Raw genomic sequence first — 26903 nt, forward strand, 5'->3', positions numbered from 1 at the left:
ACACCTAAGTACCCTACAGGTTTACGCTGAAATTTGATGTGCTTAATTTTTTTAAGAGCCTGATACTTCCCTAGAGCTATTTGGGAGGAAAAGGATTATGACTGGAAAATTAAACGAATATCAAATATTAATTATTTTACTTTATTCGTAATACTGTAATACTTACAAGAAATGCACTCGTTGGAAACTTACAGAAGAGTTTACTTGTAAGAAAGATATCTTTAGTATTCGTTCAACAAGGGTCACCGCATAAATATAAACTATATATAATTTTCTCTATTTATTTAACATCGCTCCGAATAAAAACTGCAAATTCGTCGGGACGTATATCCGCATAAAAATATTTTCTTTCAATTTTCGTAACGAAAGGCGTTTTGTTTTTAAACCATATTTCGTAGATATATAATCATACATACATATATAAATATTTAATTATGAATATCTAGTCGGAGAGCCTTATGCTTTTGAATTGTGCTTTTATAAAACCGCTTGAGTCAAGTAACTACACGTCGATACAAAAATAATTAGAAAATTGTCACATAAATATACAATCTCGGATTCACCTTTACGTAACAGACAGTAAATAACGAACATAAATAACGTATATATTTTAATATCTGCACATCGTAATAAACAAATTAAAAGTTAGAAGCGACGCTTTTCTAACAAAAGGTCGATCCGCTACCGGGTCGCTTCCTAACCTGCGGCGCGCGTCCGGGCTTTTATGAAAAGCCGGAAGCGACCGACAAGCCCGCGAGAAAGGCGAGGGAGACACTCCATATCGTCCGAAAATCGGCACCGGACCGGCCGCGATCTGCGATCCTCGTCTCGAACGCGTCGTGTGAAGCCGGAACGAAATATTGCAACGCAAACTATTCTGACTAAAATTCTGATTTTACCCTAAAACGTATCATTTCATCTCTTTATAAATTCGTTAAAATTTAAACAGTAACAACGCGACGACGGCTCTGAAAACTTCCTATCGAGTTATGTAAAATGTTTCAATAAAAAAAAAATCAGTCTTTTGTTCAGAGAAATAATATCACATACCACTTTTGCACGCGTGCAAACGTACGCATATTTAATTTTTTTTTTACTTAAATATAAGCGAGATATGGTGTCGACCTTTCCCTCGGACACTAGTTAATGTACCGCCTGCTACCTACTTAGCGTTATTATCACAGTTAGTTAAAACGAGGTGGGCGATTGTTCCGCGTATAGATAGAGACGCGACGACGACGGTCCTCGCGCCTTTGAACTGTTTCACGTCTATTAAATGTCACTTACCACCTTTATAACCTATCACATATCGTCGAAAGCGATCACATCTCGTGTAAGCTGTACATTACTAATATGAATTCTCTTTTATGACAAAAAAATATGTTTATTCGATTATTACACTAACGATAAATATATACATGTACGGGGCCCGTCGGGGGCTGCTGACAGATCGCTCGACGGATTTATATTATAATATATTTAAGATCGTTCAAACTTGTGATAACCTTCGATAGTGAGCAATATATAACTTTAATAAGTAGTTTCCTTCGTTTATTCGCACAAATATAATCTTGTTGCCGTTTTAAATATACTTATCGATTAATAAACATAATGAAATAATTTCAATGGTCTCTTCGCTCGGCGACGATCGGTGAGATAGATGCGAGTGATAATTTAAACCTTAAAACTATTCTTGTATTATTATAACACTAAATTTTGAAAATGGCTCACGATATTCGTAATATTTTATTTATCTTTACTTATACGAGCGACGCTCTGTCGCACGTTCGACCGGTGAAAAAATATATGCGGTTCGACGCGAGGGTGGACAGCTCCGTTTTTGTGTAAATATATTAAATAGGTTATATAAATCATTTTAATTTTCAACGCGAAAATAATCAATAGCTTCGTTTAAAAAATATACATACATTTCATATATTATAATTATATATATGTATATGTGTCAATTTCGTATCACATATCTTTAGGAATCACGTTAGCGTTGGATGATCGGAAATAAACACCCGCCCCCGTGCGCTCCGCTCGGCCACCCTCGGTTCGGATAGTGCGGCAGAGTCTGCCGGAAATTATCAAGCCCGCACGCTAACAATTGACCCGCAGAGAACGCCGCTGCTGCTGCTGCGTTCGCATTATATATCACAGATATTATACTCTCCAAATACTTTTTTATTTCTTTGGAATATTCAGGATATCGTTTATTGTACTTTACATGGGGCACTTGATAATCATCGATCCGATTCTTCTTTTAAAAATAAACGAGCGTTACTTTGGACAAATTATTCCTCGCGATTGACATGCGCGCGTTTACGCTTACATAATAATAAATATATATAATCGAAGTATAGATAGAGCGCTACGAGTATGTCTGTTCGCATCCTCCGAATACCTCATTGTTGAAATTGTTAAACTAAAAAATATACAATAGCATTGACTCATTGTTTTCGTATTTTTACAACGTCGCACACTTATTAATCTATTCGAGATGTTTTAACAACGTTTCGGCACTCGCGCTTTACGCAAATTATTACATTATTAAACCTTTTACATAGACACCCCATAAAAATACGTCTTCTATATGTTTCGTGCATTTCAAAGAGCATACAGAGAAAAAAAAAGGCACCCGAGGAATACAATAGGGCACCACATCGACTACTCTACGTTACATATATAAACGATAACTGCATTAGTTTATAACACTTTACTACACAAAGATAGCGTTCACAAAATAATCAGAGAGTTTCGTAAAAACCCCCGCGACTGTAACTATATATGAATATATATATATATATTTATATATGCGAATATGCGCCCATACGCACCGTCTCGGCCGACGTGTTCTCTTGCGTGTGCGCGCATATTCGTCTTTGTAAAACTATTGCGATTATACAACAGTTTGTGAGACATCGATTACCAAACCTTGTTAAGAGAAAATATAGTGCACATTCACCACCATTGATTATACATATATAATATTATTATAATTATAATATATAGTAAATATTAATTAACACAAAGCATGTGATTTTGCACAAAAATTAATTGCAAATTTCTGATCCCTCGACAGCCGCTATTAGGAAAGAAAAATAAAACACTCGCGCCTCCTCCGAGTCTCGAGAGAGGCGCGGTACAAACTTACGCTAAAATTAAGAGATTCCAGGCAACTAATGGAATGACATATCTCCTTTAAAACGACAGATTGCAATCAATCGACTCTGTCTGCGCATATTTTTTTAATATACGTATATATATATATATATATATACTATCGATTAAGAGAAGTGGGCAATTTTGTACTATTTGTTTAAAATTACACATGAACATCGATTAGTCAAGTTAGGATCGATACATATCGTGATATTGGACTCGCTAAAATCACTAACTAATAAAATTTTACCATTATAAAAATACACAATGTATATATATATTATATATAATATATAAAGTCGACGTTACTGAGACAAATGGACAGATAATCGAACGTTTACGTTGTTTTGTCTGCTTTGAAAAAATAGACTAGAAAAGAACAAAATATCAGTAGACACTCCATTGCGTCTGTGGAATCACTATGAAGTAAGATTCGAAAAAGGTTTATTGTTGAACAGGCGTGGCAGCCGTGTACAACATTGGTGGTGCCATGAAATTGGGGAATGGAGTAGCTTGATATCCACAACCGCCGCGACCAGTTTGAAAGAACTTATTTCCTGTAATGACAACAAATTTAACTAAGTCAGCAGTTTTCTACTTGTCGTAGATCAAAAAGTAAATAAAATTCAAACACTAAGACTAGTTGTTAGTAATAGCGATAATAATATATGTTCGAGAATGTATAATCAAATTATTAAAGTGCATTAATTTTAAGGTTTCCTTTGTTGAAAACATCCCATCGTTGCGTGTAATATGCTATCTTGCATTTTGAAAGTGGTATATACTATTATTATTGAAAAAAATCTTACACAATCATTTTTAGTCTGTTGAGTACGATTAAATTTACAACGATGCTCCTGTCTTTTACATTTAAATATTTTCAAAAATTAATATTTTACACGTTTCTATGCAAACGTCCAACAAAATAATTAGCTACGTGTGAATGTGAAAAAAAAATCGTCTTAGACGCGCAAAATATTTAGTATATATTACTATTCTATGAATATTATTATGCATGACTGAAAGTCCTTATTATATATGTTAAATTATTAATATTAAAGATGAATCGCTAAACAAAAATTCAACATTTCGTGCGACACGAAAAGTTGAATTTTTAAAAACGCAATAATATCATTTCCGATTATACATGGATATTGTAATAAATAGTGAATTTAATTCTGATTAATTTTAATCGCTTCATTCGCGAGAATAAATATGGAAACTAAGTTAATCGACAACACCTTAGATCAAAGAAAGTAATTTCAGTATAACATGCCTATGATGGATTGCATTTGAGCCTCATGAGACATCATGTAAGGCGGCGGCGGCGGCGGAGCGAAATGCTGAGGCTGCGGCTGCGGCGGGGATCCCATCGGCGGCGGAGGGCTACAGTACGCGCCGTTGCCCATGCGCTGTCCTACGTTGAACCTGTTGTTTCCGCCGTTATATCTCATTCCGCCGTTGCCTACAATCGTCATCGACGGTTAGCAAGGATTTACAACAATAAAATATAAATTCGTCGCCGTTACTCACTGTAGTTCCTCTGATTGATGTAGTTCTGTCCGGGGTAACCGCCCTGATATCCTTGGTTGCTCTGGTTGTAGTTGTTTTGGTAACCGCCGCCGCCGCCGCCGCCGGGCTGGTTCGCCGAATAAGCGTTGTTTTGGAAATTGTTGACGTTATTCTTCTGATAGCCTGCGTGGGCGTTGTTGGGTTTAAAAGTTTGCAGCCCGTTTTGATTCTGATTGTAGAACCTGGGCGGCTGAGCGTTGTTGACTCTGGGACCGTTGTGTTGGTAGTTGTTGGCGGGCTGCTGCGGAGACGATTGCTGTCCTTGCTGGTTGGACCAATGGTTGATACGCTGCATCGAATTACCGTTGTTGGTGGAACCTTCCTTCTTTTGTTGCCAACGTTGACGTCCTGAATGCGGCATCGGGAAATTAGAAAAGACGGCTCGGCTAGCAAACGCGACGTTAAAATCAACTCAAAATCAATTAACCTTTATTAGTGAAGATGTTCTTGCCGGCCAACTCTAAGAGAGCGGGAGGCGGAGTCTGCGATCCCTCCAACATGACGGCAATGAGCTCTCTGGCTTGGCGTCCGTTTCCGGGAGTGAAAAAGGTATAAGCGGTACCGGCTTGACTACATCTACCCGTACGACCTGAACGTTTGGCGTGATAAGAAGGAGCGCTATATATATGATAAAACACAAATGTACGATAAAAAGAAAAACGTTACCTATTCTGTGGATGTAATCTTCCGAAGAATTGGGATAGTCGTAATTGACGACGTATTTAACGTCCTCGACGTCTAGTCCGCGAGCGGCTACGTCCGTGGCGACGAGAATAGACGATTTACCGGAGCGAAACTCCGATAAGACGTAATCCCTTTCCGGTTGAGATTTGTCGCCGTGAATCGATATAGCTTGGTAACCTTCCCTCCTAATGTTCTTGGTGATATCGTCCACCTTAAAAAAAAGCAACGATTCAATGAGTCGAGTTCTCGGCCGCTCGGGGTTTCAATCTATCGTTGTACCTTTTTCTTCGTTTCTACGAAGATTATGACTTTGTTTTCTTTTTCGGAAGCGACGTCTCTCAGTAAATTCGCCAGTTTCGATTCCTTTTCGTGGTCTTGGCAAACGTCCACTATTTGACGGATGTTATTGTTGGCGGCGAGATTCAGAGAGCCTATGTTCACTTGGATGTAGTCGTTCAAAAAGTCTTCGGCTAGCGCTTGCACTTCCTTGGGCCACGTAGCGGACCACATGAGAACTTGCCTGTCGGGGCGAATCTGCTCGATGATTTTGCGTATCTGAGGTTCGAATCCCATGTCCAACATTCGATCCGCTTCGTCGAGCACCAAATAAGTGCAGCGCCTCAGGTTGGTGGTCCCCTTTTCGAGGAAGTCGATCAGCCTACCGGGCGTCGCTATCACGATCTCGACGCCCCTCTCGAGATCTCTGGCCTGAGGTCCCTTGGGAGATCCTCCGAAAATGCAAGTGTTGCGTATGGAACTGGTGGCGCCGTAGTCTTTGGCCACCGTCTGAATCTGCTGCGCTAGCTCCCTGGTGGGGGCCAGGATGAGAACGATCGGTCCGTCGCCTCTGTTGAGTCTCTCTTGATGGCTGATGTGCACGGCGGCGGGGAGCATGTAAGCCAAGGTTTTCCCGGAGCCGGTCTGAGCTATGCCGACCATGTCCCTTCCCGAGAGAGCGATGGGCCAACCTTGCGCTTGAATGCTGGTCGGTTCCGGCCATCCCTGCTTTCTGATCTCGACTAAGACGTGCTCTGGAAAATTACCCTCGTCGAACTCGTGGTTTGGACGAGGCACGTTGTTTCCGCTGACGGTGATCTCTTTCTTCTCGCGGAACTTCTTGACGTCGTCCTCGGTGCGAGTCTGCACTTTGACGTGCGGCACGTAAAAGTCTTTTCTGAAAGGTTGAAGGCTCTGCTTGAGCGCCTCCCAGTTGGGTTTCTTCAGACTCTCGCCGGGATTCTTAGCTTTCATGCTCTGCAATTTGGGACCGCCGAACTCCGGTCTGGGAACGAAGTTCTGCTTCTGAACGAAGCCGTTCTTCTTCTGCATGTCGCCGTTGTTCTTGGGACCTCCGAAACTGTTGTTCGTTTGGCCGTAGTTTTTGTTACCCGAAAAGTTGGACTTTGGTCCTCCGAAATTGTTTTTAGGGCCGCCGAAGTTCGGTTTCTGATTGTGCATGTTGTTTTTGGGGCCTCCGAAACTATTTTTCGGACCGCCAAAGTCGTCTACCATAGGAGGTCCCGACCAATATTTATTACCGAATTGTTCGCTGCGATCGGGACGAGGTCGATATCTGGGAAATAAGGAATAACATGAAACGGTAATACTTTATAAAAGTCGATCGATTATCGCTTTTTCGACGATCCTTTGTTGCGCGACCCGGGAAAGCGGCGCATATGCTAAACGCGACGGCGGCCATTGCCGGCTTTCCGAGAGGGGACGTGTTGCGCAAACGAGCGACAAGCGACGAGGGACGAGGGGGGATCCGATCAGCTGACGGCGAAGGGGGCGCCGGCACGCGGCCCAGCGACGCCGACACGTCACGCGGCCGACAAAATGGCGGCCGAGCGCTTCGGACTCGCGGATCCAAGATGGAGTAAGGGGCAGGGGCGCGCGGAGGGGGGGCGGCCGTACTCACTGCGGGGGCGCAGCGCCGGGAGCTCCGACGGGCTGCTGGGGTCCGCCGAAGTGCATGCTAGCGCTGAGCCTGCGTCTGGCGGGATCAGGTGGCCGCTATTTATGCCTTCAGGTGACTGCCGGCGGAGCGCACGCCCGAACTCGCCGACGAACAACTCGGTAATGGCGGCCGAGAGCCGTTCTTCCACCGGAGGGGCTCCCCTTCGCCTCCCTCCTCGGCGCCCGCTTCCGATCGGACTCTTATCGCCTGTTCGCCGTCCGATTGCGATCTAAGCCAAATCGTGCAAAAAACAATACCTATTATTTTATTCAAATTTACACACATTCACAGCCAAAACTAAGAATCGGTTGATTTAATTATTTTCAAATATCCGATCTAAAATCGGCAGAAATATATATAGGTAATATATTCTGATATTTTACTATATCATGCTCCAGATGGACAGAACGGTGATAACGTTCACTATAACACATCTAATAAAATAAATAAATTGCCAATGACTAAATTATTAACAAAAATTGCAGAAAAATTAAATATTTTGTAAACGAAGATGGTATGGATTGTAACAATGATTATAATGACGATAACGATGTTATTGCTGTATCAAGAAACGTGCGAAATAGCACATTTTCGCAATCACTAAAAGAAAAACCTTACCTCAAGACTCCAAATATAGATAAAGAAAATTAGAAATTTAACCAATACGTCTTAAAATGTTAATTTTAAAAGGACTTTTTTGGCTTTAGGATTTAATTTTAATATTGTATTGATATTAAAAAGTCCTTTTTTCATGTTGGTGAAGAAAATTTTAGATTGTCTACCCTAATATCAACAAATTATAACTGAACAAAGTACATACTCAGTGCCAAATGCTATTAAAATGTTTTAACATTGCGTATAAATATTTTTTTAAGTAAAGTATATTAGACCACTGATAAGTGCAGTTGTTAAGAGTTACAAATGTAACGTAATCGAGGACAATCCACATATTAAAGTAAATTATTAGGATTTTGAAGCAAAAGAACTTGAAATATAACTGAAATTGTTGTTTCGAAAAATTAAATAAAGAAGTTCACAAGAGATGATTTATGACAACAATCTTGAACATTTTTTTTAAATACGCTGATTATATGAAAAGTACTGTTGACTTTTTCCATTTTAGATACTAAAGGATAGATATCACTTATAAATTAAAACTTATCGCTACATTTTCAAGAATAGGTAAAAATATTAAGTGAAATCAAAAATTTCAATAGTGAACAATATGACTCGATCTATTTATATTTATGTTTTTTGTCAAGATTTCGCTGCAATGTAAGCCAAAGTTCCTTTAAGCAAAAATGAAATTCCAAAAAGGTTAAATTTGCTTAGAAGTCTAACTAGTTATTGTCTAGTTTGGTTTTCTAATTCATTTATTCGCAATTTGATCAAAAAATATTTATTTTGATTGGCGCATAAATCATTTAACAATCAATACAGTCTTTAAATACGTATTGCCACATATGGCCACAATTCATAATTATAATTTGTTTAGTTCAGTTCAATTCGTACGGTGCTAGACTAAGGTGAACCCAGTGTTCGCGTGTTCATGTTTTTTTTAATGTTATATAATTTAAAACAGGCCCCAGCTGCAAAGTGACGTATGCTGATTGTAAACTATAAAAATTGTTTATAAACAATTTAATAAATGTCGCCGATTGCCTGACTTGAATTTTAGTCTGGTGTCTTAATACTTACTTGTAGTTAACGCTTTGGGCGCATGCAAAGTTACAAGAAAAAAATGAAAAAAATACCCATGGCCACTTTTATTTGTTTATTTTTGTGGATATTTTGCATTATTTTCTATTTATTTTCGTGTGCAAGATCTATCAGCAAAAATATTGATAAACTCGTTAGATTCTTGTCCGAATCATCACGTTTATGCTCGCAAATTGCGCAAATACGACCACACGTCAAGAAATAAAAAGCTTACTGTCAAAATCATATGGACCGGTCTTCGCCACGAATGCGTTTGCGTTCGATTAGCGGATGTCGACTTTTCGCCCCGACATTATGCGATTATAACTAAAATATTAATATAATTCGATAATGGAGACGAAAATTCCGATTAGTCTCCAGCAAGACCCTAAGACGCAACCGAAAGATGATCGACAATTGAAGTTGTTATGGTTCGACTTAGCGCCCTTCGGTCCGTCTGCTCAATTTTTTATATGTTGCGCTGCTGTTTTCGTGTTCTATCTAGCTTATGGATTCATGCAAGAGTTGATTTTTACCCTCGACGGCTTCAAACCTTACGGCTGGTATCTCACGTTGGTGCAGTTTTTGTATTATTCGATATTCGGATGGATCGAGACGGTTTTGAAAGGAAACTATCATAGGAAGTATGCTATTTTTGTTTCAACGCATTCGTTTCTTGCTACTTACTAATGCCTCACTTTAATAATCGACAGAATTCCCATCAAAACCTATACGCTAATAGCGTTGATGACATTAGGAACGATGGGTTTTTCGAATTCATCGTTAGGTTATTTAAATTATCCTACGCAAGTTATCTTTAAATGCTGCAAATTGGTACCTGTGCTTATCGGTAGTGTAATTATTCAAGGAAAGAAATATAGTATTTTAGATTATTTAGCTGCAATTTTGATGTGTTTTGGACTCACTATGTTCATTCTCGGTGAGTTAAAATTTTATTTGCTTTTTTATAAATAGTAAGACGAAAACATATGATAATATTTTTTCAGCCGATTCCGAAACTTCTCCAAATTTTGACGTCATTGGTGTGTTTATGATATCAATGGCGCTTTTATGCGACGCTGTGATAGGCAATATTCAAGAGAAAGCGATGAAATCATTCCAGGCTTCAAACACTGAAGTCGTGTTGTATTCTTATTTTATAGGATTTATATACCTACTTATCTTAATGTTGATAAGCGGCCATTTTTTTAGCGGATTTATTTTTTGCCTACAGGTATGTTCCTTAAGTGTAGCTTTACACGTGCCGGATGGACGTGTTGTATGGGCTAGTACTTACCATTTCAGACGTGCCGGATGGATTCATCCGGCAAATCCATCCAGCTTGTGTGAAGCTACACTTATTGTTTTATGACATCATGAGTGCCAAGTAATCGCGTAAATTCAATGACTTCGATGCAGTTTCAATTGTGGTTTAAATTATGAACATTTAGTATTAAATTGATATTTGAGAAAGTGATTTTAAATGGCACCTGTCATGCATCTCAATGTTTTTGATTGCAATCCATGGATTTTTTTGAATTTGGAATTTTGAAGATTTGAGTTTTGTACTGATAGATAAGTATAAAATCATCAATGTAAGACTTTTTTTAAATATTGAAGTAGTGAAATATAAAGTCGGTTACACCTCTGATTAAACTTTGACTGAAGTCAATGCAAAGCAATGGTTAATACAAAAACATGAAAAAAGCGAACGGAATAGTTTATTTTTTACTATTAGACCGAAATCATTAATGATATTATCTTATTAACACATGAGCAAAACTTTGTGCACTTTGTCATTTCATCTTTTATATAAAAAATCTACAAGGTAAACTGCGTATTTACTGTAACATATTTATGTAGCCCATTTTTTAACTATAATAGTTTAAAAAATCGATATCCTCCATTGCACCTCCTTCGTTTCTCTTTTTTATCTATAGGTTGGAATAGCGTAATCTGTAACATCTCAGACTAGTAACTTTGAGGTTGCAGGTTTGAGCCCTGACAGCACTCAAATTTTTAATTATAAAAAATGCGCTACTATTAAAAAACCTGCCCCAGCTTATTGGTTACAAATTTATATAACACATAATAATTTATAATTATTAATATAGATGTCACCGATCCCCAGACTTTGTCTGATGGTTAATACTTACTTAACTTACTCAGTTGGTACAGATTTACCCCCTTGTAACGCATTGGGCTCACGTCAGTCAGATTTTACCATTGCATATTATTAAAAATTTATGTCGCAGTATTTAATGTATTAAGCGACAAAATACTCAATTGATAAACCACAAGTGAACAAGGGGAAAAATACGCGATTATTTATTAATATACTAATAGTAATTGTTTAACATAATTTCATATTTTTCAGTATCCTCAAAAGACGTATGGTTATGCTCTATTATTTAGCTTAACTGGTTATATTGGAATTCAAGCTGTTTTAACATTAGTGAGGACCTGCGGTGCTCCGACTGCGGCTACTGTTACTACCGCACGAAAAGCAGTCACTATGATTTTTTCGTTCATTTTATTCAGCAAACCTTTCGTACTCCAGTATGAATTTATTCTAACTATACACTTCATTATAAATTATCGATAGCTTTCAACATGTATTTTATTTTCCAGATATTTATGGTCAGGTTGTATAGTGCTAGCCGGAATATATTTGAACGTTTACAGCAAGAAATATCCAAACTTTTCCTTGAAGTCTTTGTCACAATACATAAAATGGCACTGGAGAAACAGAACGTACACAAAGCATATTTCGACTGAAGTGTAAATATAATATTAAAAAATGCATTTATTTGTTAAAAATTTTATTTTATGACAATATAATAACATATCATATAATAGAAAAAATACAAAATATACGTATATAGTTTTTTTCACAAGCGATAACAAAAAACCCTAATTTTGTTTATGTTTTAATTTATCAACTCATAGGTATGAAATATGAAACTGATTAAAATTTAACTCTTACATTGCAGGTGCATTATACTGTTATAGATATAAACGCCGTTTCCCTCGCTTTCGCGCGTCGATGCATTTATGCAAAATAGTTCATTATAAAAAGTATATGATGAATATTTTTACCGGGCGATGGATTCTAGCATATCTACTTCAGTCTGAGATCTAGATATAAAATTTGACATTAAACTATGTAGATTGAAAATATGTACACATACTGAAGGTACTCGACTAACTAATGAATGCAGTTTCAATGATTTTTTCTAATTATCGTTAGAAAGAAAACCTATACAAACACTATATACGAATTTACGGTGAACCTAATATTATGTTATAAGAATGTTCTATTTTTAAACAGAGTTTGATCATTGTGCAATGGACGGACATATTTTATCTGAAAACGATTCGAGAAGTAATTAATTTTGAACTGTTCGGACGAGACGTATTGTACGTTATTGCAAAGCCTTCATAAAAACTGAATCATTATTTAGAATACGTATAATATAATAATTGTATAAAATGTCTTCACGGTATAATATTAAAGCCGAAGCTGACTCATTGCAAACGTTTCAGTTTAACCGTGCATTTAAAATTACACCATGCACGGCATAAGGTGTATTATGATCTAAGGTTGATTTCACATGCACTCCTATAAGTTTATCACAAATTACAATATCGATAAAATATCATTACCGTAATAGAAAAAATGAATTATTACAACGTAGTTTTATATTTTTTTACATAAAACTATCTATAATCACACGTTACCGAAATACAACTGACTGATTGTATAAATCCCATATAAACAGCCACGTGATTACTAGAATTTATTGTAAAACCTACGAAGCTAATATAGTTACACTTATTTTAAAACAGACTAAATAAAAATCATACATTGTTTATTTATATAAGTATATATATTTATAATATATATATACATATACTGACTTGAGATCAGTGAAGGTTAATAAAAATATTTAAAATTAAGCAATAGTACAATTAAATAAAAATATTTTAATTAACCTCCTTCAATGCATTTAATTTCAAAGTATATGTAGTACTAAATATATATATATATATATATATATATATATATATATATATATATATATATATATATATATTTATATATATACACACAAAATAAAACACTGTCGAAATAAAAAATATTATAATAAATACGAATGTAATAATTATTACAAACCTTTGGTAATCGAAAATTAACATAAAAGTATACGCTCACAAAACTTTGAATTATTAATACATAGTGTCGTATAATTCTCCTAAATAGGCGATTCGAAAAAACATGCTTAAGTCAAAAATGTATGATTTTACATTATGGATATATAAAATTTAAAATTAATATTGTTCTAAAAGTATAAGAACTAAACAGTCTTTTCATTGGAATTAAGTATTATTTCGTCGATTGTTATCCACGTTTGATCGATGATATCTAAATTAAAAGGTTATAATCTGAAAGATATGTTGTGTTAACAATTGTACTTACAGTTAACTGTACAGATTATATTTGAATGTGGATTTTTTTCATAGCTCGAAAGAAAATAAATGAGAGCGACAACTGAAAGATATTTCGAGTCAAATTGTTACCGGATTTAATATTTCACATACAACCCTGTTCCCACTGTTTAATAAGCAATGTATTATACAAAAAATTCTTAATTACTAATAGGAATAAAATTAATAAAAAAATGTTGATATAAAATAAAATATAAACAGAATAAACGATAGTTTCATACAAGGCAAGGGATATAAATATGGATTATACATATCGAATTACTATACCTCAAAAATAATTTAAACTAGAAACTATTTACATTTTAAAATTATACATTAAAGAACACAATAAAACATGTAATTAAAAAATACTATTACATTGTTAATTATTGTGTAAAATGCATTAAAATACTATATATAAATCATGTAAATCAATTTCAATTTGTTCATCAGAGATTTGTTTGATAAATAAAAATGCAACAATCAATGGCACAGTATTTGTTTAGCATACTGAAACTATAACGTAAATAATTCATATTGCGTTTGCAAAGTAGTCATATTATTTTGTTATACACGATTTGTTCACATTGTTCATTCAATCACTTCACTTCCAGAAATACTAAAAGTAAGAGCACCAGATATGTAATATTCAGATTATGATCAATCTTGAACCTCCCGATACGGAATTTCACTCGTCACTGTAAACCCCTCGAAGTAGTGATTCAAAAACTCAAACGTCGGTCTCTTATCGGGTATCGCGTCCCAGCACTGCAGCATGATGTTGTAAATATCGTCAGGTAGATGGTGTCCAGGCGGCTTTGGCATTCGGTACCCTCGGTCCACCTGTTCGATGACTTCCCGGCCATGCATGCCCGGATAAGGAATCTGGCCGTACGTGAAGAGTTCCATGAGAAGTATTCCATATGACCAAACATCGCTCTTTATCGAAAATCTGCCGAAGACGATAGCTTCTGGCGCAGTCCATTTGACTGGGAATCTCGAACCCTGCTTCGGACAATATTCGTTGTCTTCAATAACACGCGCCAATCCGAAATCACATATTTTCGCAATGTTGTTTTCTCCTATCAGCACGTTGCGAGCGGCCAAGTCTCGATGAATCAAGAGCTTCGATTCTAAGTACTCCATTCCGGACGCCACTTGAGCGGCTATATAAATGAGATCTTCAAACTGAAGGAATTTTCCTTCGCCGTTTCTTAAGAACTCTAACAGTGAACCTTTACTCATGTATTCTTGAACTATATACACGGGTTCTTGCTTGGAACACACCGCGTATAAAGCAACGAGTCTCTTGTGTCTGAATTTCTTCATTATGGCTGCTTCTTGTAAGAACGCTTGAGTAGACATTGTGCCTTCGCGTAAAGTTTTAACAGCGACCTGAAATAAAATACGCTTTTATTATCTTTTATAATCGCAAGAATAATAACAAATAAAAAAATACTTACATCAATATTGTTCCTCCATTTTCCGTAGTATACTTCTCCAAAATTACCTTGACCTAATTTTCTAACTAATTGAATTTCAGACCTTGGTATTTCCCATTTATCTCTTAGCTCAGGACCGAGATCCCACATTTGCGGTGCCGGTTTAGGACAAGGACGAGCCAATACGTGACATAAACCTAACGCATTTTCTAAAAAAATTACAATATTAGTATTAGAGCAATAATTTATTTACGAAACACGCATTAACACTTACTTGTATATGACATTACTAGTGCCGGTAAATTTGGAAAGGTTTGATTCGTGGCTATATAGAATCCGCCATTGTCCAAAGGCTTGATTTTGTAATGCTTCACGTGATAACCGCGGCCGTCTTCCCAATCCTTTACAGATAAACTATATCCATGCGGATTGTGTTCCGCCGGTCTAACCAAGAACGTTCCTCGAGGATTTTCGCTAACTAATAATAACTTATCAGCTTCTTTTCGAGAAACATGAGGGAAGAACCAACTAAAACAAATAAACCGTAATGTTATATAGATCGAAATTTATTAGTTTATAAACCTAATAAACTAACTCTTCGCTTTCAACGGAAGTTTCTTCAGCTACATAGTTGACCGGTATTAAGCCTTCCATCCGTGTTGTGAGATGCAATACTCTCCACCAGTCTGGTTCGGCATCGGAAAGAACCTCCATTCGATCGCCCTTATGGAATGATATATCTGTATCAGCACGAGCCGCATAATTACATAAAGCCTTTACGATTCTTCTATGCGCAAGCTTAGAAGCATGAGCTGAAACAATATCATAAATATAAAATCCATCAATTGACAGTTTGGCAGATTCGCTTACATGGTGTCCGCGTCCGCACAATATCAGCCCCCCTTCTATTGTTGATCCTGTTGTTAGGCTCACCCGAATACCTAGATTCCAGTGTGCCACCACCGCCGATTCCGCCCACGCCCATCCCACCGAATCCAGCATCGTTTTTGTTGAATGCTGGATAAACTGAAGCAAAACACGCATGTGTTATGTTAAAAAGACATACATTATTAGTAATCAATTTAAAATTATATTTACCCAATGGTCTGTCGGCGTCGTGCCGCCTACTGCAACATTTGTTCCCCATGATTGATCAAGTATTCACCGAAATCTTTAATGCCTCTCACAAAAACTGGAGTTTGTTCGTATTCATCTACAAAATAAAAAAAAATATTAGGAGATGAAAATGTACATTAGAACTAATCTAGACCATAAAAGTCGGCATAAATCAACATTGAGTCGAATTTAAAGACTGTGCATTCAAATCACGTATATGTAATACTACTGGCGCCAAACGAAAGGGAGAGTCGTAATAAAACCTTTGTAGATGATCTAAATTGCGCATGCATAAATATTTGACCGAGCAATGTATTTGGAAAGGAAATCTTCGTAAATTTGAAACCGTAATATGATCTTGGACAAATATTTGAATATTATTAAAATATATTTTTACTTTTCGTTCCTGCTTACAATATTTTAAACCCATTTAAAAATCTATAAAAAGCCGACATGTATATAAAAAAAAATACAACCAAAAACATGGTTGTTAAAATAAATATGTTATAAAGTTTAAGCATACTTCACACAAAATTAAGATTTAATGACTTGTGTGTTTCTAAGAGTGTGCGATTGATATCAACATGTATATCTTAGGTAGTGACTGATCTTTTTTTAATTTACACATATATTGGAATAAGAATTAATTCAGATCCGCGCGAATCGGATAAAAATAAATAATAAAGTAATTAATGGTTTTAAGCTTAGCTAAATTTAAGTATAATATTTTTTTTTCCATTGTCTGATTTTATAAAATATTATCATTATTTTAAATCGTTGATTTTTGAATAGGTACGATCATAGTGTCGGCGACGAAACTTTTTTTCGTCGGCGCTATACACTATGCACTAATAAATGGTAAGCACTTGCAAAAATAGACTGTGGCTATCTGAAAGTCGAATGGTCGGTGCAAAATACGAAGTCGATAAGTATCCGAACCCCAGATTATAAATTCTATAAGAATTACATCGTTGGCTATTCTATCGATTTTTTATTCATAAAACACATTTTATCTAATTATTTATTTATTAAATAATACCAAATAGTCTGTTTCCACCCCCTGAATCGTCGCATTGGCCAGACGATCGAGAACTGGAAGGGCGTGTATTGGACTTCATCTACCATTTTACTTCCGACTTGGAATAAAAGACAGTTCAGCCGAACTCGCACAAAGCGGAGCAACCAAGAGAAGTACCAGAAGAATACGAATTATAATAACCCGATCTTCACACGCACTATTATTATAACTCGAGATTTTCAGATTTTGGTCTGTTAATTTTTAAATTATAATATAAAAAATTATCAACTCTCCAGATTTCCTTTCAACTGATTTCTTTTAGGCAAATAAATATAACCTCCAACACTAAATAATTGTTCACTTTCAACCGAATGTTTCCTCGCTAAATATGCTAGGATGGGAAATTCATTTTTGTTGGAATTCCACCAGCTAAGGGGGTTTTCAAAATCTTTTATATTTTTTAGAGCAATATATTTTTCCATTTCACGTTTCAAGAAAGTACCAATAAATCTAAAGAATCGTTTTCAGAATCGGGAAATAGATGAAAAACTCTCGACTCCGATACCCAAAAAAGTTCCAGTATATCCGATTCTGATTAATCGTCCTATCACTAGTCATTTCAGTGAAATGATATTAGAATACATTTTCACCGGTAGATATACATATATATATATATATATATTTTTATCAATGAAAATATAATTTATCCTGCAGGTGCTAGTAAAATTATATGATTTCAACTCTTCCATTTACATACTTATTATTTATTTACATGCGATATATAAATGTTATGTGTATTTTTCAAAGAAGTTATATTTTCACTAGTGTAATTAAATACATTTTCCTCATGATATATATTAACTAGCGAAAAAAATTTAACTGATAGGCGCTAATATACTGCTCTAAAATGTTTATGAAACTCAATTTGAGTTGCAAAACGTCCATTTGCTGTTCAAACCCAAACTCAACCTAATGAAAGTTCTAAAACTAATTATAGTTTTATAACTTTTATTAAACATTAGACAGGCATTTGGAGCTTTTCAAATGCATGTAATTTTATGAAATACTATGAATCTTAACGAAATGGAAATATTAAAAAAAAGACCACTGACTGGTCGACTTCCCCACCACCCGCTGGAAAAAGCTGAAATGACGTTCCTTCTTTGTTCTATAAAACGAATTGTTTTTGCATTTATGTAAGGTTGATCTTCGGATTTTTTCTTCGGAAAATGATTGGTTGCAGAGCTACTCCTAAAGTGTTCACAGTACTGACCACTGCTCGCTCGCTCGCACCCAATCTGTTCAACTAATGCACAAACAATTCGTTTTATGGAACAATTATTTTAAATATTATTCATTTAAATTATCCTCTAATGTCTAATGCAATGCTCTTCAACCATTTTACATCCGCGGCCTGGCGAAAATGGGAAAAATATTTCGCGGACCGGCGTCAACCCAAAATAAAAACCAATGATGGATAGAATATTATTTATTTAATCTAATGCTATAAAATTACAATTTTTTGTTAGTGCGACATCTGCTGCTGCTTTTTTTCAAGCAAATTTTATATAATTTCTTGCGGACCCGCGGACCACCAGGTTGAAAACCATTGCTCTAATGTAAACACAGAGTAACATCAGCTTTTATAAATCAATCAATATAAAAATAATATTTAAAAATAATAATATTTTGAGTTAAATTCATGGTGTTTTATAACATCGAAATAATAGTATTAACAACAATCCCGCAACAGAAACATCGTAGAATGTCACAGAAGCATCGAGTTGTCGATTAAGTTAGACATAAATGTACATTATTTTTTACTTACAGACAAAAATTATTAATGGTTATGGTAACAATATAATATATATTATTACGATGCTAATAATTAAAATATAAACACAATAGACTGATTCTCTTTTATGTATTTATCGCTCAAATCATATTAGACTGAATACACAATTACTAAAAAAAAATACGAACAATACTCGAAGACAGAAACTCGGAAGGCACGATCTGTCGGACGCATTGACCCCGTATATAGTTTTTTATATGCAAACGAATCCGATACGTTTGGTCAGAATGAAAATTTACAGTTATCTCGGAGTGGCACGAGTGGCGTTGTATAGTAGAGTAGCAAAAAAACATCTCACGAACGTCCGTATCAATCATAGTTATCTAATCGATAGGAGAAGGCAACAGGTTCGCCAGTTACTCACACCGCTCACTTGTAATATGTACGTATTGTTTATATTCGCTGTTACCTTCGCCCGGGATATACAAATGGGCATCGTAACGACCGATACAGTGGTACGAGATTGCCGGTAATGTTCCGTGAAAATGCAAATGTGTCGCATGTTACCACGACGAGGGAGAAAAAAAACCGCACGTGACGAAAGGGATACCCACCCACCACACACACTATAGAAGTATGTCATAATTAAATGTATTATTATCCCTACAATATTTATAGTTTAGCTGTAACATAGGAAGATTGCGAGATGTGAAATATTACATTTTAAAATGGGTAAAAATACATATATATTTTACCACGCAAATAACCATTTAGGTAACACTGTTTTGTGGCAATAGTCGACAAAATAACTTAAGCTAACATCGTAGATAATCGAACTGACAATAAACCACGTAAATAAAAATAATTTAACTCGACAGTTTATCCCACCAATTTAACCATATGGTTATAATAATATAAAAATAAATATGTATTATTTTTTTAAACTACCGTTTCAAGAATGAACGCGCTGTGTCGGAATATTTTTTGTTTGATTCGACGAACGGACTATTGCTCATATGGCAACTGGTACCACGAACATTGATCACAGGAAGATTGCTCACACAAACATTGGACCCAAGGCAACTTCTCACACAAATGGTCACAAATCGATAGCAAAATTAACATGACACAAAGTAAAAAAAGTAAATTGATTGAAATAATACATTAATAAATATTCATATACTACTTTGTTTGTTTTATCCGTTTTTACAAGAAAAATTTCCGTGTTAAATGTGCTGAGATTTACACATACATGTTGTTAATGTTTATTGTTTTTGCTTCGAAAATATTTTATCAGTTTGTTTATATGTATAAATAGTTTTAGCCTTCAATTGTATTATTTTCATTTTGTCGTGTACATACTTATTTTTAAAATATGTGTATATTATTGAGGAAATCATAGAATTATTTAAATAATAATGTATGAATATTAATTAATTTCTTATTTTAATCTATTGATTTTTTTCCACTTTATGTCCTGTTCATTTTGCGATCAATTTGTAACCAATTTTCGTCGTAAAGTCACAGACAATTCTTCATTTAACATGGTAATATTATATAAATCATAGTTGAAAACATCAACAGTCTAAAATAATAGTCACATTTATCCCCCCCCCCCATTTCCAAAAAAAGTGGTTTGTAATATTGTCAATATATAGAAGCAATTTGTTTATTTTTCATGATGTAAGTCATAGTGGCTAAATTTGTTGGGAAATAACTGTGTTGTTACGCATGGTTTTTTTGCGGTATTTCGCGATAATGCCACGCGATGTTATTATCCTGGTCAAAGGCGATGTCTATATACAAATAAAAATACTCTAAGCGAAAAGAAGTACGACGGAAAAGCGATGATATAATTTCTGGTGGCGCAAAGCACAAAGGCTTTTCTAACTGCGACTGTGAATATACGTGGATAACGCACAGCACAAATTCCAAAAATAAATTGCATAGCTATTGAATTTAAAGGCATATTTGTCGAAACAAATATAAAACTTATAGTCATTTTCATTGTACGTTAAAATCAAACCTTAGCTAAAAATTACTTGATTGTGTTATTTTTATATATGCATGGTTTATTGTCAGTCAGTTATTTTATTTTTTACTGAATTAAACGTCTGCTTTGAATTTCTTGATCAGCACGACATTATTTTTCAGTTATGAAAATTATCCAAGTAGCACTTGTGTAATCAATTACATTATTTAAAAAATGTTTTTTTGCAAAACATGTACTAAATGGATGAAGAACATAACAATTATTCAGTTGAGTTGAGGGTGTTATTAAATTTCCTGAATGCATCCGCATTAATTTAAATTGCCGCAAAACAAACTTACCCCTAAATTTGGTAGCTTTATCATGCTGTTGAGGAACATAGTGCAATGGAACGCAGTTGGTTCTAAAGGCGGTGAACTGGCTTGACGTCTATCCATTTCATCATTATTCATTGAAAAAGAGATGACAACTTTGGGGGTACGCCCCACTAATTTGCTCAAAAGTACAAGATGCGGATTTACGTTTGATATATTTATCATTACTCCTTTTTATATTTTGAACAAATTTATAAAAATTAGAAATGTTACTATATTTGTTAATGTTGAAATAGTGAAAGTTATAAGCTATCAAAATCAATCATTTATCAATCGTTATCGATAACGTATGTAAAGCGATAACAAGCGCAGCGAGTGTCGGAATAACAATGAAGTAGTTAGAACGTATATGACAACTTTGGTAGACGCAAGCGGACCAATGAAATACCGTTATGAAATACTAGAGAAACCTCAAAGTGACTCTGTTAAATGAAACGAAGTATAGGTGGAGATTCAAGCGACATTAGTTCACAATTCGCAAGAAAATAAAAAAATCACAACGACAGTCGCACAATGTACCAAAACCGATTAAATCGATGAATGCTTCCTTTTTATGATTTTAATTTGTGTCTATATATTTAACCTGCTTGTAACAAAAAATGTAATACAGTTTAATCAGAGAAATATTGTATATACATACATTGGGGAAAAGTATGGTGGTTTCTCGTAGTATCGATAGTTTCGTTGTGCAGTTAAAGATAAGCAGAATATATGTAATTATAACATATGACTATAAACGTTGTGTAATGTAAATAATACGGAATCCTTCAAAGGAAACGCCACACAAGAACCACTGCCATCCGGCATGTCGCACACCTGAGCTAATGCCGTAAACCCAACACGACCGTGATTATAAAATAACAAACAAACAGACGGTAAACATTTTTCCACCACAACATGTGTTGCGTCGCACCACATTGTCCGCTCAAGAGTCGTTCGTGTGTTAAATTTACCGGCCGTCAACCTGAGAGGTTCGTCGCAGCTTGCCTTTTTACGGATTTTTCAAACGATAACAAACACAAAGGCGACAAGACGGACGAATCAATAACGCGGCGGTACAAATGTTTTTTAACCAAATTATGTCGCCCCATCGACGGCGTTTAACAGTTTGAGGATGCGAGAGGAGGACACGGGGAGAGGGAAACGACCGAAAGCGTCGTTTCGAGTTCGTTCTTTTGTGCACGGGATGCACAAAGGGAAACGTTGGAAAGAGTGCTCTTGATGCAATTCGTAGTTACATGCGCGCCCCATTGTCCTGTCAATTTATTATGAACTCTGCTGTTGCCGCATGGCTCGGACGAAAATCGGAATAATAATTATTAAGGTGGCTCCATATTGTGCCACAACGATAAAATCTTTGGCCGTTTCACCACATGACGCCATTCACTACTATATTCTCCAACTAGCACCTTCATCGTTCGTAAGATCTCTTCAACGCACTGCAGTCTGCCACTATACTTTATTTTCTATGCCATTCTAATATTTTAATATTTGGACTTCACTTATTGTATAAGTAATATAAGTCCAAAAATTAGTGTAAATGCCACTAAAATTTAGTGGTTGTCAAAAGTTTAATTGTACAATTCGTATAATTGTTAAAGTAGCGAAAAGATAAAATAAGAATTTTTACTAAAATTATTCATTACAACTGCTTGTTGTTCGAATATTTAAAATTTAGATATTTGAACAACGGGCATTTTCTGTGTCTCTAGGTAATAAACATATATTAAGTTTTCCGCTTATATTTGTCTCTTAAATTGTCTCAATTTGTTTGAAGTTAGTCAATGGATGCCAATATTTTTTAAACAGAATTTTTTTTAACGGTTATTATTTTTTCAATAAAAACAAAATCATTCAAAAATACATCTAAACGCTGATAAATAAAAACATTATGATTTAAAAAATAGTCGCGGTGTTTAATATGCTAATACGATAATTTTTATTGCTATTTCACATGCGTACTACACCGACTGTTGAAAATGCGAGGACTGATCAAAAAACAACAAGACGTTTGTTATTCTCCAATATTATTGTATATTAATTTATTCAAAATACACCTTCTGAGTCAATACAGCGCTGGTAACGATTAAAAAAAATTCAAAGGATCTTTTGTATAAATTTTCCGGAAGTGCCTTTAAAAAGACTCTGTCGGATTACAATACCGGTAATACAGGTATTAGGGCAAAAATTGACCTCCGATACTACACGTATTACAAAATGAAATACCGGTAGTACGGAAAACATATTATTTTTTAATTAAAAAACAATATATGTACTTAGATGCATAAGTGACATAGGCGCCCTGGTACATTATAAACCCTGATCTCCACCTTGATCTTGGTATACTGTATGCGAGCCAATACAAAAAAAAGCAACAGCCCATCAAGCGAGACTCGCAAGGGCATGTCAACTGAGAGGCTTTCCTTCTCCTCGACGTTGAAAACCGAACAAGAAGAACCAAGAGAGTGAAGCCACATGAACTTGTTCGGTGATAAGTTTTACTGACCCAAAGAAAACTTTGATACGGATCAATGTATTTCACAACATAATATATGTATTACATATTAGCTTCGTCAAAAAAATATATTATTTATTAACTTCGTTGACAATTTGATTGTAATACGAATAAAACAAATATAACATAATTTATTTAAAAATGCAAATCAATGATTAAAAAAAAAACGCATATGTTAGGCCAAATTATCTAGGACTAAAAGGATTATGCAGTATTTACGTATTTTTTATTTTATAATATTTACATAAACATTTATAACTGAAATTTGATTTACTTACATGATTAGATATAAATAAGTATACGAGAGATAAATCTTACGAAAATAAATATTATTGCGATATTTTTTAATTAAATATTAAAGGTGCAATAATTAAAATAAAATAATATAAATAAATCACATCTTAATCACAATTATCAATCATTAATGTTATTTTAAAGAAGTATGTAGCAATTTGAACAAACATACTGACAATTTTCTACGCACTCTTTTCTCATAAAGTTTTTTCGGATAGTCGTAACTGACAAAAAATAATGAATAATAAATTTTATTGTAATAAATTGTAGAGTGGTGCTCTAACTCCTGGAACAAAAAATTTGGAGATCAAAGACGATGTAATCTTACATTTATTGTTTCAAATGAAGAAAGATTTGGCGCCCGAATTTTAGAAAATATTTTATTAATTTGTAATTAAAATATTAAATATATTGAAACCATAGTTACCAGGGTATTCGAATGCTTTGGTTTCGCTTATCAATAAATATGGGGAATCATGCAAGCGGTACTCAATAATAATGTCAATACTAGTAATACCAATATTGACTGTTTTTTTCTCGGTAATACCGGTATTGAAAATTCCGGTATTATTGAAATTGATGTCATCAATAATGTCAAAATGTTGTCCCTTTAACGCCAATTTAATTTTTGGGAAGAGCCAGAAGTAACAGTATATCAGGTGAATGCGGAGGGTGGCTAAGCACTACGATGCCTTTATTGGCCAATAATTCGCATACAATCTTCGCTGGTGCATAATCATGCAACAAGGACCAACTGCCTTGAAACAGATGAAATAGCGCCAAAAATTTTTTGATGATGAATATCAGACCCTAGTACAAAACGTATGCCATAACTAAGATGACGCTACTAGAACCGATGATTTGACTAATATAACTAGTGCTCGTAGATTTGGGACAGTGTATTTCAGTTTTTTATTCAATAACATTGTTAAAGCTAGTTTTAATACAGGACTGAGATTCCGCGAAAAATATGCAAAAAATATTGTTTTTGCAATGATGTTTTTTTTATCAATCATCATTAAGAAACGATAAATGTGCCAGTTGAACTATAAAAGCACATCATCATTAGACGGAAGCCATTATATACACACCTATATAATTTCGCGCAGTTTGAATCGATCAATTTGCACAAAGAATATAGCCGATATATTAACGATAAAGTGAGAGCTCATTTCAGAATTTAAGAATAAGAGCAAACAATGCACACAACACAGCATTCCTTGACACATTATCAACGAAACTATGCGCATAGAGCAAGCACCGTAGAATTCACAATAGCCATTGTGCAACTACAAAATTAACGACACAATGAAAATAATTTTCGAACACGTTCAAGGCAGAGGTCCTCGAAAACCGTCTCCAAAGCTCCTTTCATTACTCGAGGGCCGGGCTCACACAGTTTAATTAGGTATTATCGCGACGTATCGAATAATGGCTCGCTCGGACCTCAGTTTCCCACGAGAGATGTTCTTGCACTCGAGAGTCTTAGCACATGTCAGAGCTAGGCCGAGATCAATTTTGCCGGTCGCATACCAGACCGACGACACGCGGATTATTATTATGCATACAGCAGTTAATATTATTGAAGATTACGCATATAGTGTGGAACGCTCGAAAATCGGGAGATGCGATGGATCGACTGGGGACATGTCGCGTTTTGATGATTCAAAACCTCGAGTGAACGGCGAAAAAAAAAACGGCGAACGGAGAGACCGGAAGTGGGGTTTTGAGTGTTCGCGGAAAGTTACCCAATATTAAAAATGCTTTAATATCAGTTCAGTCACTAAATAATATTTTAAAAATCTGAAATCCATATAATTTGGACAGTGATATTCAAAATATGATCGCCTTACCGGAATGTTATCAACATGCGCAGGAGAAGGCAATATCATATTTAGTCAAATAAACACTTCGACAATGGATGACGAAATCGTGTTGACATGGAAACGCAATCAATCCTATACACATGTAGGTATATTCATTCGAGTACTTCATCTAAAAGTATTTACAAATTCAACGTTATCGCTAAAGATTAACATGTCAAACATTTACTTTATATACAAATACTAAACACCAAATAATATTAGTTAAGGAAATAAGCTCTGAAAAAACCTCTATAAAGTCAAGGATACGGTACATATCTCACATTACAGTTAAAATTATGCGTCAAATGTGCATATTAAAAGGTAAACACCACGTTTTATACGATATCAGTGGAATCTTCGCACGGTAGAAGGATACGAAACATAAACATCATGGGGGCAATCAAATATACGTAATTTACAATTAAACCGGTTTATTTAATGCGTCAAATCACATAATTATGTTATAGAGTACGGTGCGTTAATGTACTATTGACAGCATCAGCACATTCATTCTCGAATAATGTAGAAATAATATTTTATTAGCAGTTCAATAAATTGTACACTATCATGGACAGTGTAGCAATAATTACTGTGCATCGTTTTAAATCACTAATATTCATCCAATGATCTAATAATGCGTCAACACAATCCGCAACCACTAAGTAAGTAGTGAGACACCAGACTGAAATCAATGATATATATTTTATTACAGTGAAATCGCGATATAACGGACAAATGTGAAAATTGTTAAAAACATCTTGTTAATGTTATAATACATGTTTAAAAACGTAACAAGCTATGTTCTGGGAAATAAAGTTTTATACCTACCTTTATCATTGTTTAAAATCACATAATATTTTCAATACATTTATGAAACCTTCACTGACATTGTGTTGTGCCATTTATTTTCTTAAACTAAAAGAACACATT

General features: G+C 35.0%; 3 protein-coding genes across 5 annotated transcripts in view; 1 reads left to right on the forward strand and 2 right to left on the reverse strand.

The window, feature by feature from the left end:
• Positions 1 to 3471: 3471 nt before the first annotated feature.
• On the reverse strand, positions 3472 to 7502 carry LOC148238825 (uncharacterized). Its single transcript, XM_088192476.1, has 7 exons — positions 7340 to 7502; positions 5701 to 6994; positions 5404 to 5632; positions 5165 to 5326; positions 4699 to 5085; positions 4442 to 4630; positions 3472 to 3722 (listed from the first exon to the last, which is right to left on the reverse strand). Exons 1-7 carry the CDS (start codon positions 7393 to 7395, stop codon positions 3610 to 3612), a joined length of 2430 nt encoding a protein of 809 aa, XP_088048602.1. The 5' UTR covers positions 7396 to 7502; the 3' UTR covers positions 3472 to 3609.
• A 1757-nt stretch (positions 7503 to 9259) lies between these two features.
• Papst2 (adenosine 3'-phospho 5'-phosphosulfate transporter 2) lies at positions 9260 to 11948 on the forward strand. The gene is made up of 5 exons (XM_088192711.1): positions 9260 to 9720; positions 9790 to 10016; positions 10084 to 10310; positions 11454 to 11635; positions 11708 to 11948. The coding sequence occupies exons 1-5, from the start codon at positions 9428 to 9430 to the stop codon at positions 11859 to 11861; spliced, it is 1083 nt and encodes a 360-aa protein (XP_088048837.1). The 5' UTR covers positions 9260 to 9427; the 3' UTR covers positions 11862 to 11948.
• A 1762-nt stretch (positions 11949 to 13710) lies between these two features.
• The window catches only part of Src64B (Tyrosine-protein kinase Src64B), a 54557-nt gene continuing 41364 nt past the window's right edge, over positions 13711 to 26903 (reverse strand). The window contains exons 1-7 of one of the 3 annotated variants that reach the window (XM_088192589.1): positions 21940 to 21958; positions 16105 to 16219; positions 15877 to 16032; positions 15602 to 15818; positions 15281 to 15534; positions 15028 to 15215; positions 13799 to 14959 (exon numbers count right to left, since the gene is read on the reverse strand). In XM_088192589.1, coding sequence (XP_088048715.1) covers positions 14225 to 14959; positions 15028 to 15215; positions 15281 to 15534; positions 15602 to 15818; positions 15877 to 16032; positions 16105 to 16153 — 1599 coding nt within the window. In that variant the 5' untranslated portion in view covers positions 16154 to 16219; positions 21940 to 21958 and the 3' untranslated portion in view covers positions 13799 to 14224. Of the gene's footprint in view, positions 14960 to 15027; positions 15216 to 15280; positions 15535 to 15601; positions 15819 to 15876; positions 16033 to 16104; positions 16220 to 21939; positions 21959 to 26903 lie in introns of those variants that run through there. The other 2 variants (XM_088192572.1, XM_088192582.1) reach the window with 2 other exon arrangements.

This window comes from Plectrocnemia conspersa, unplaced genomic scaffold, assembly GCF_051122295.1.
Source record: "Plectrocnemia conspersa isolate PC_06_02 unplaced genomic scaffold, ASM5112229v1 ptg000001l, whole genome shotgun sequence".
NCBI classification, from domain to species: Eukaryota; Metazoa; Arthropoda; class Insecta; order Trichoptera; family Polycentropodidae; genus Plectrocnemia; species Plectrocnemia conspersa.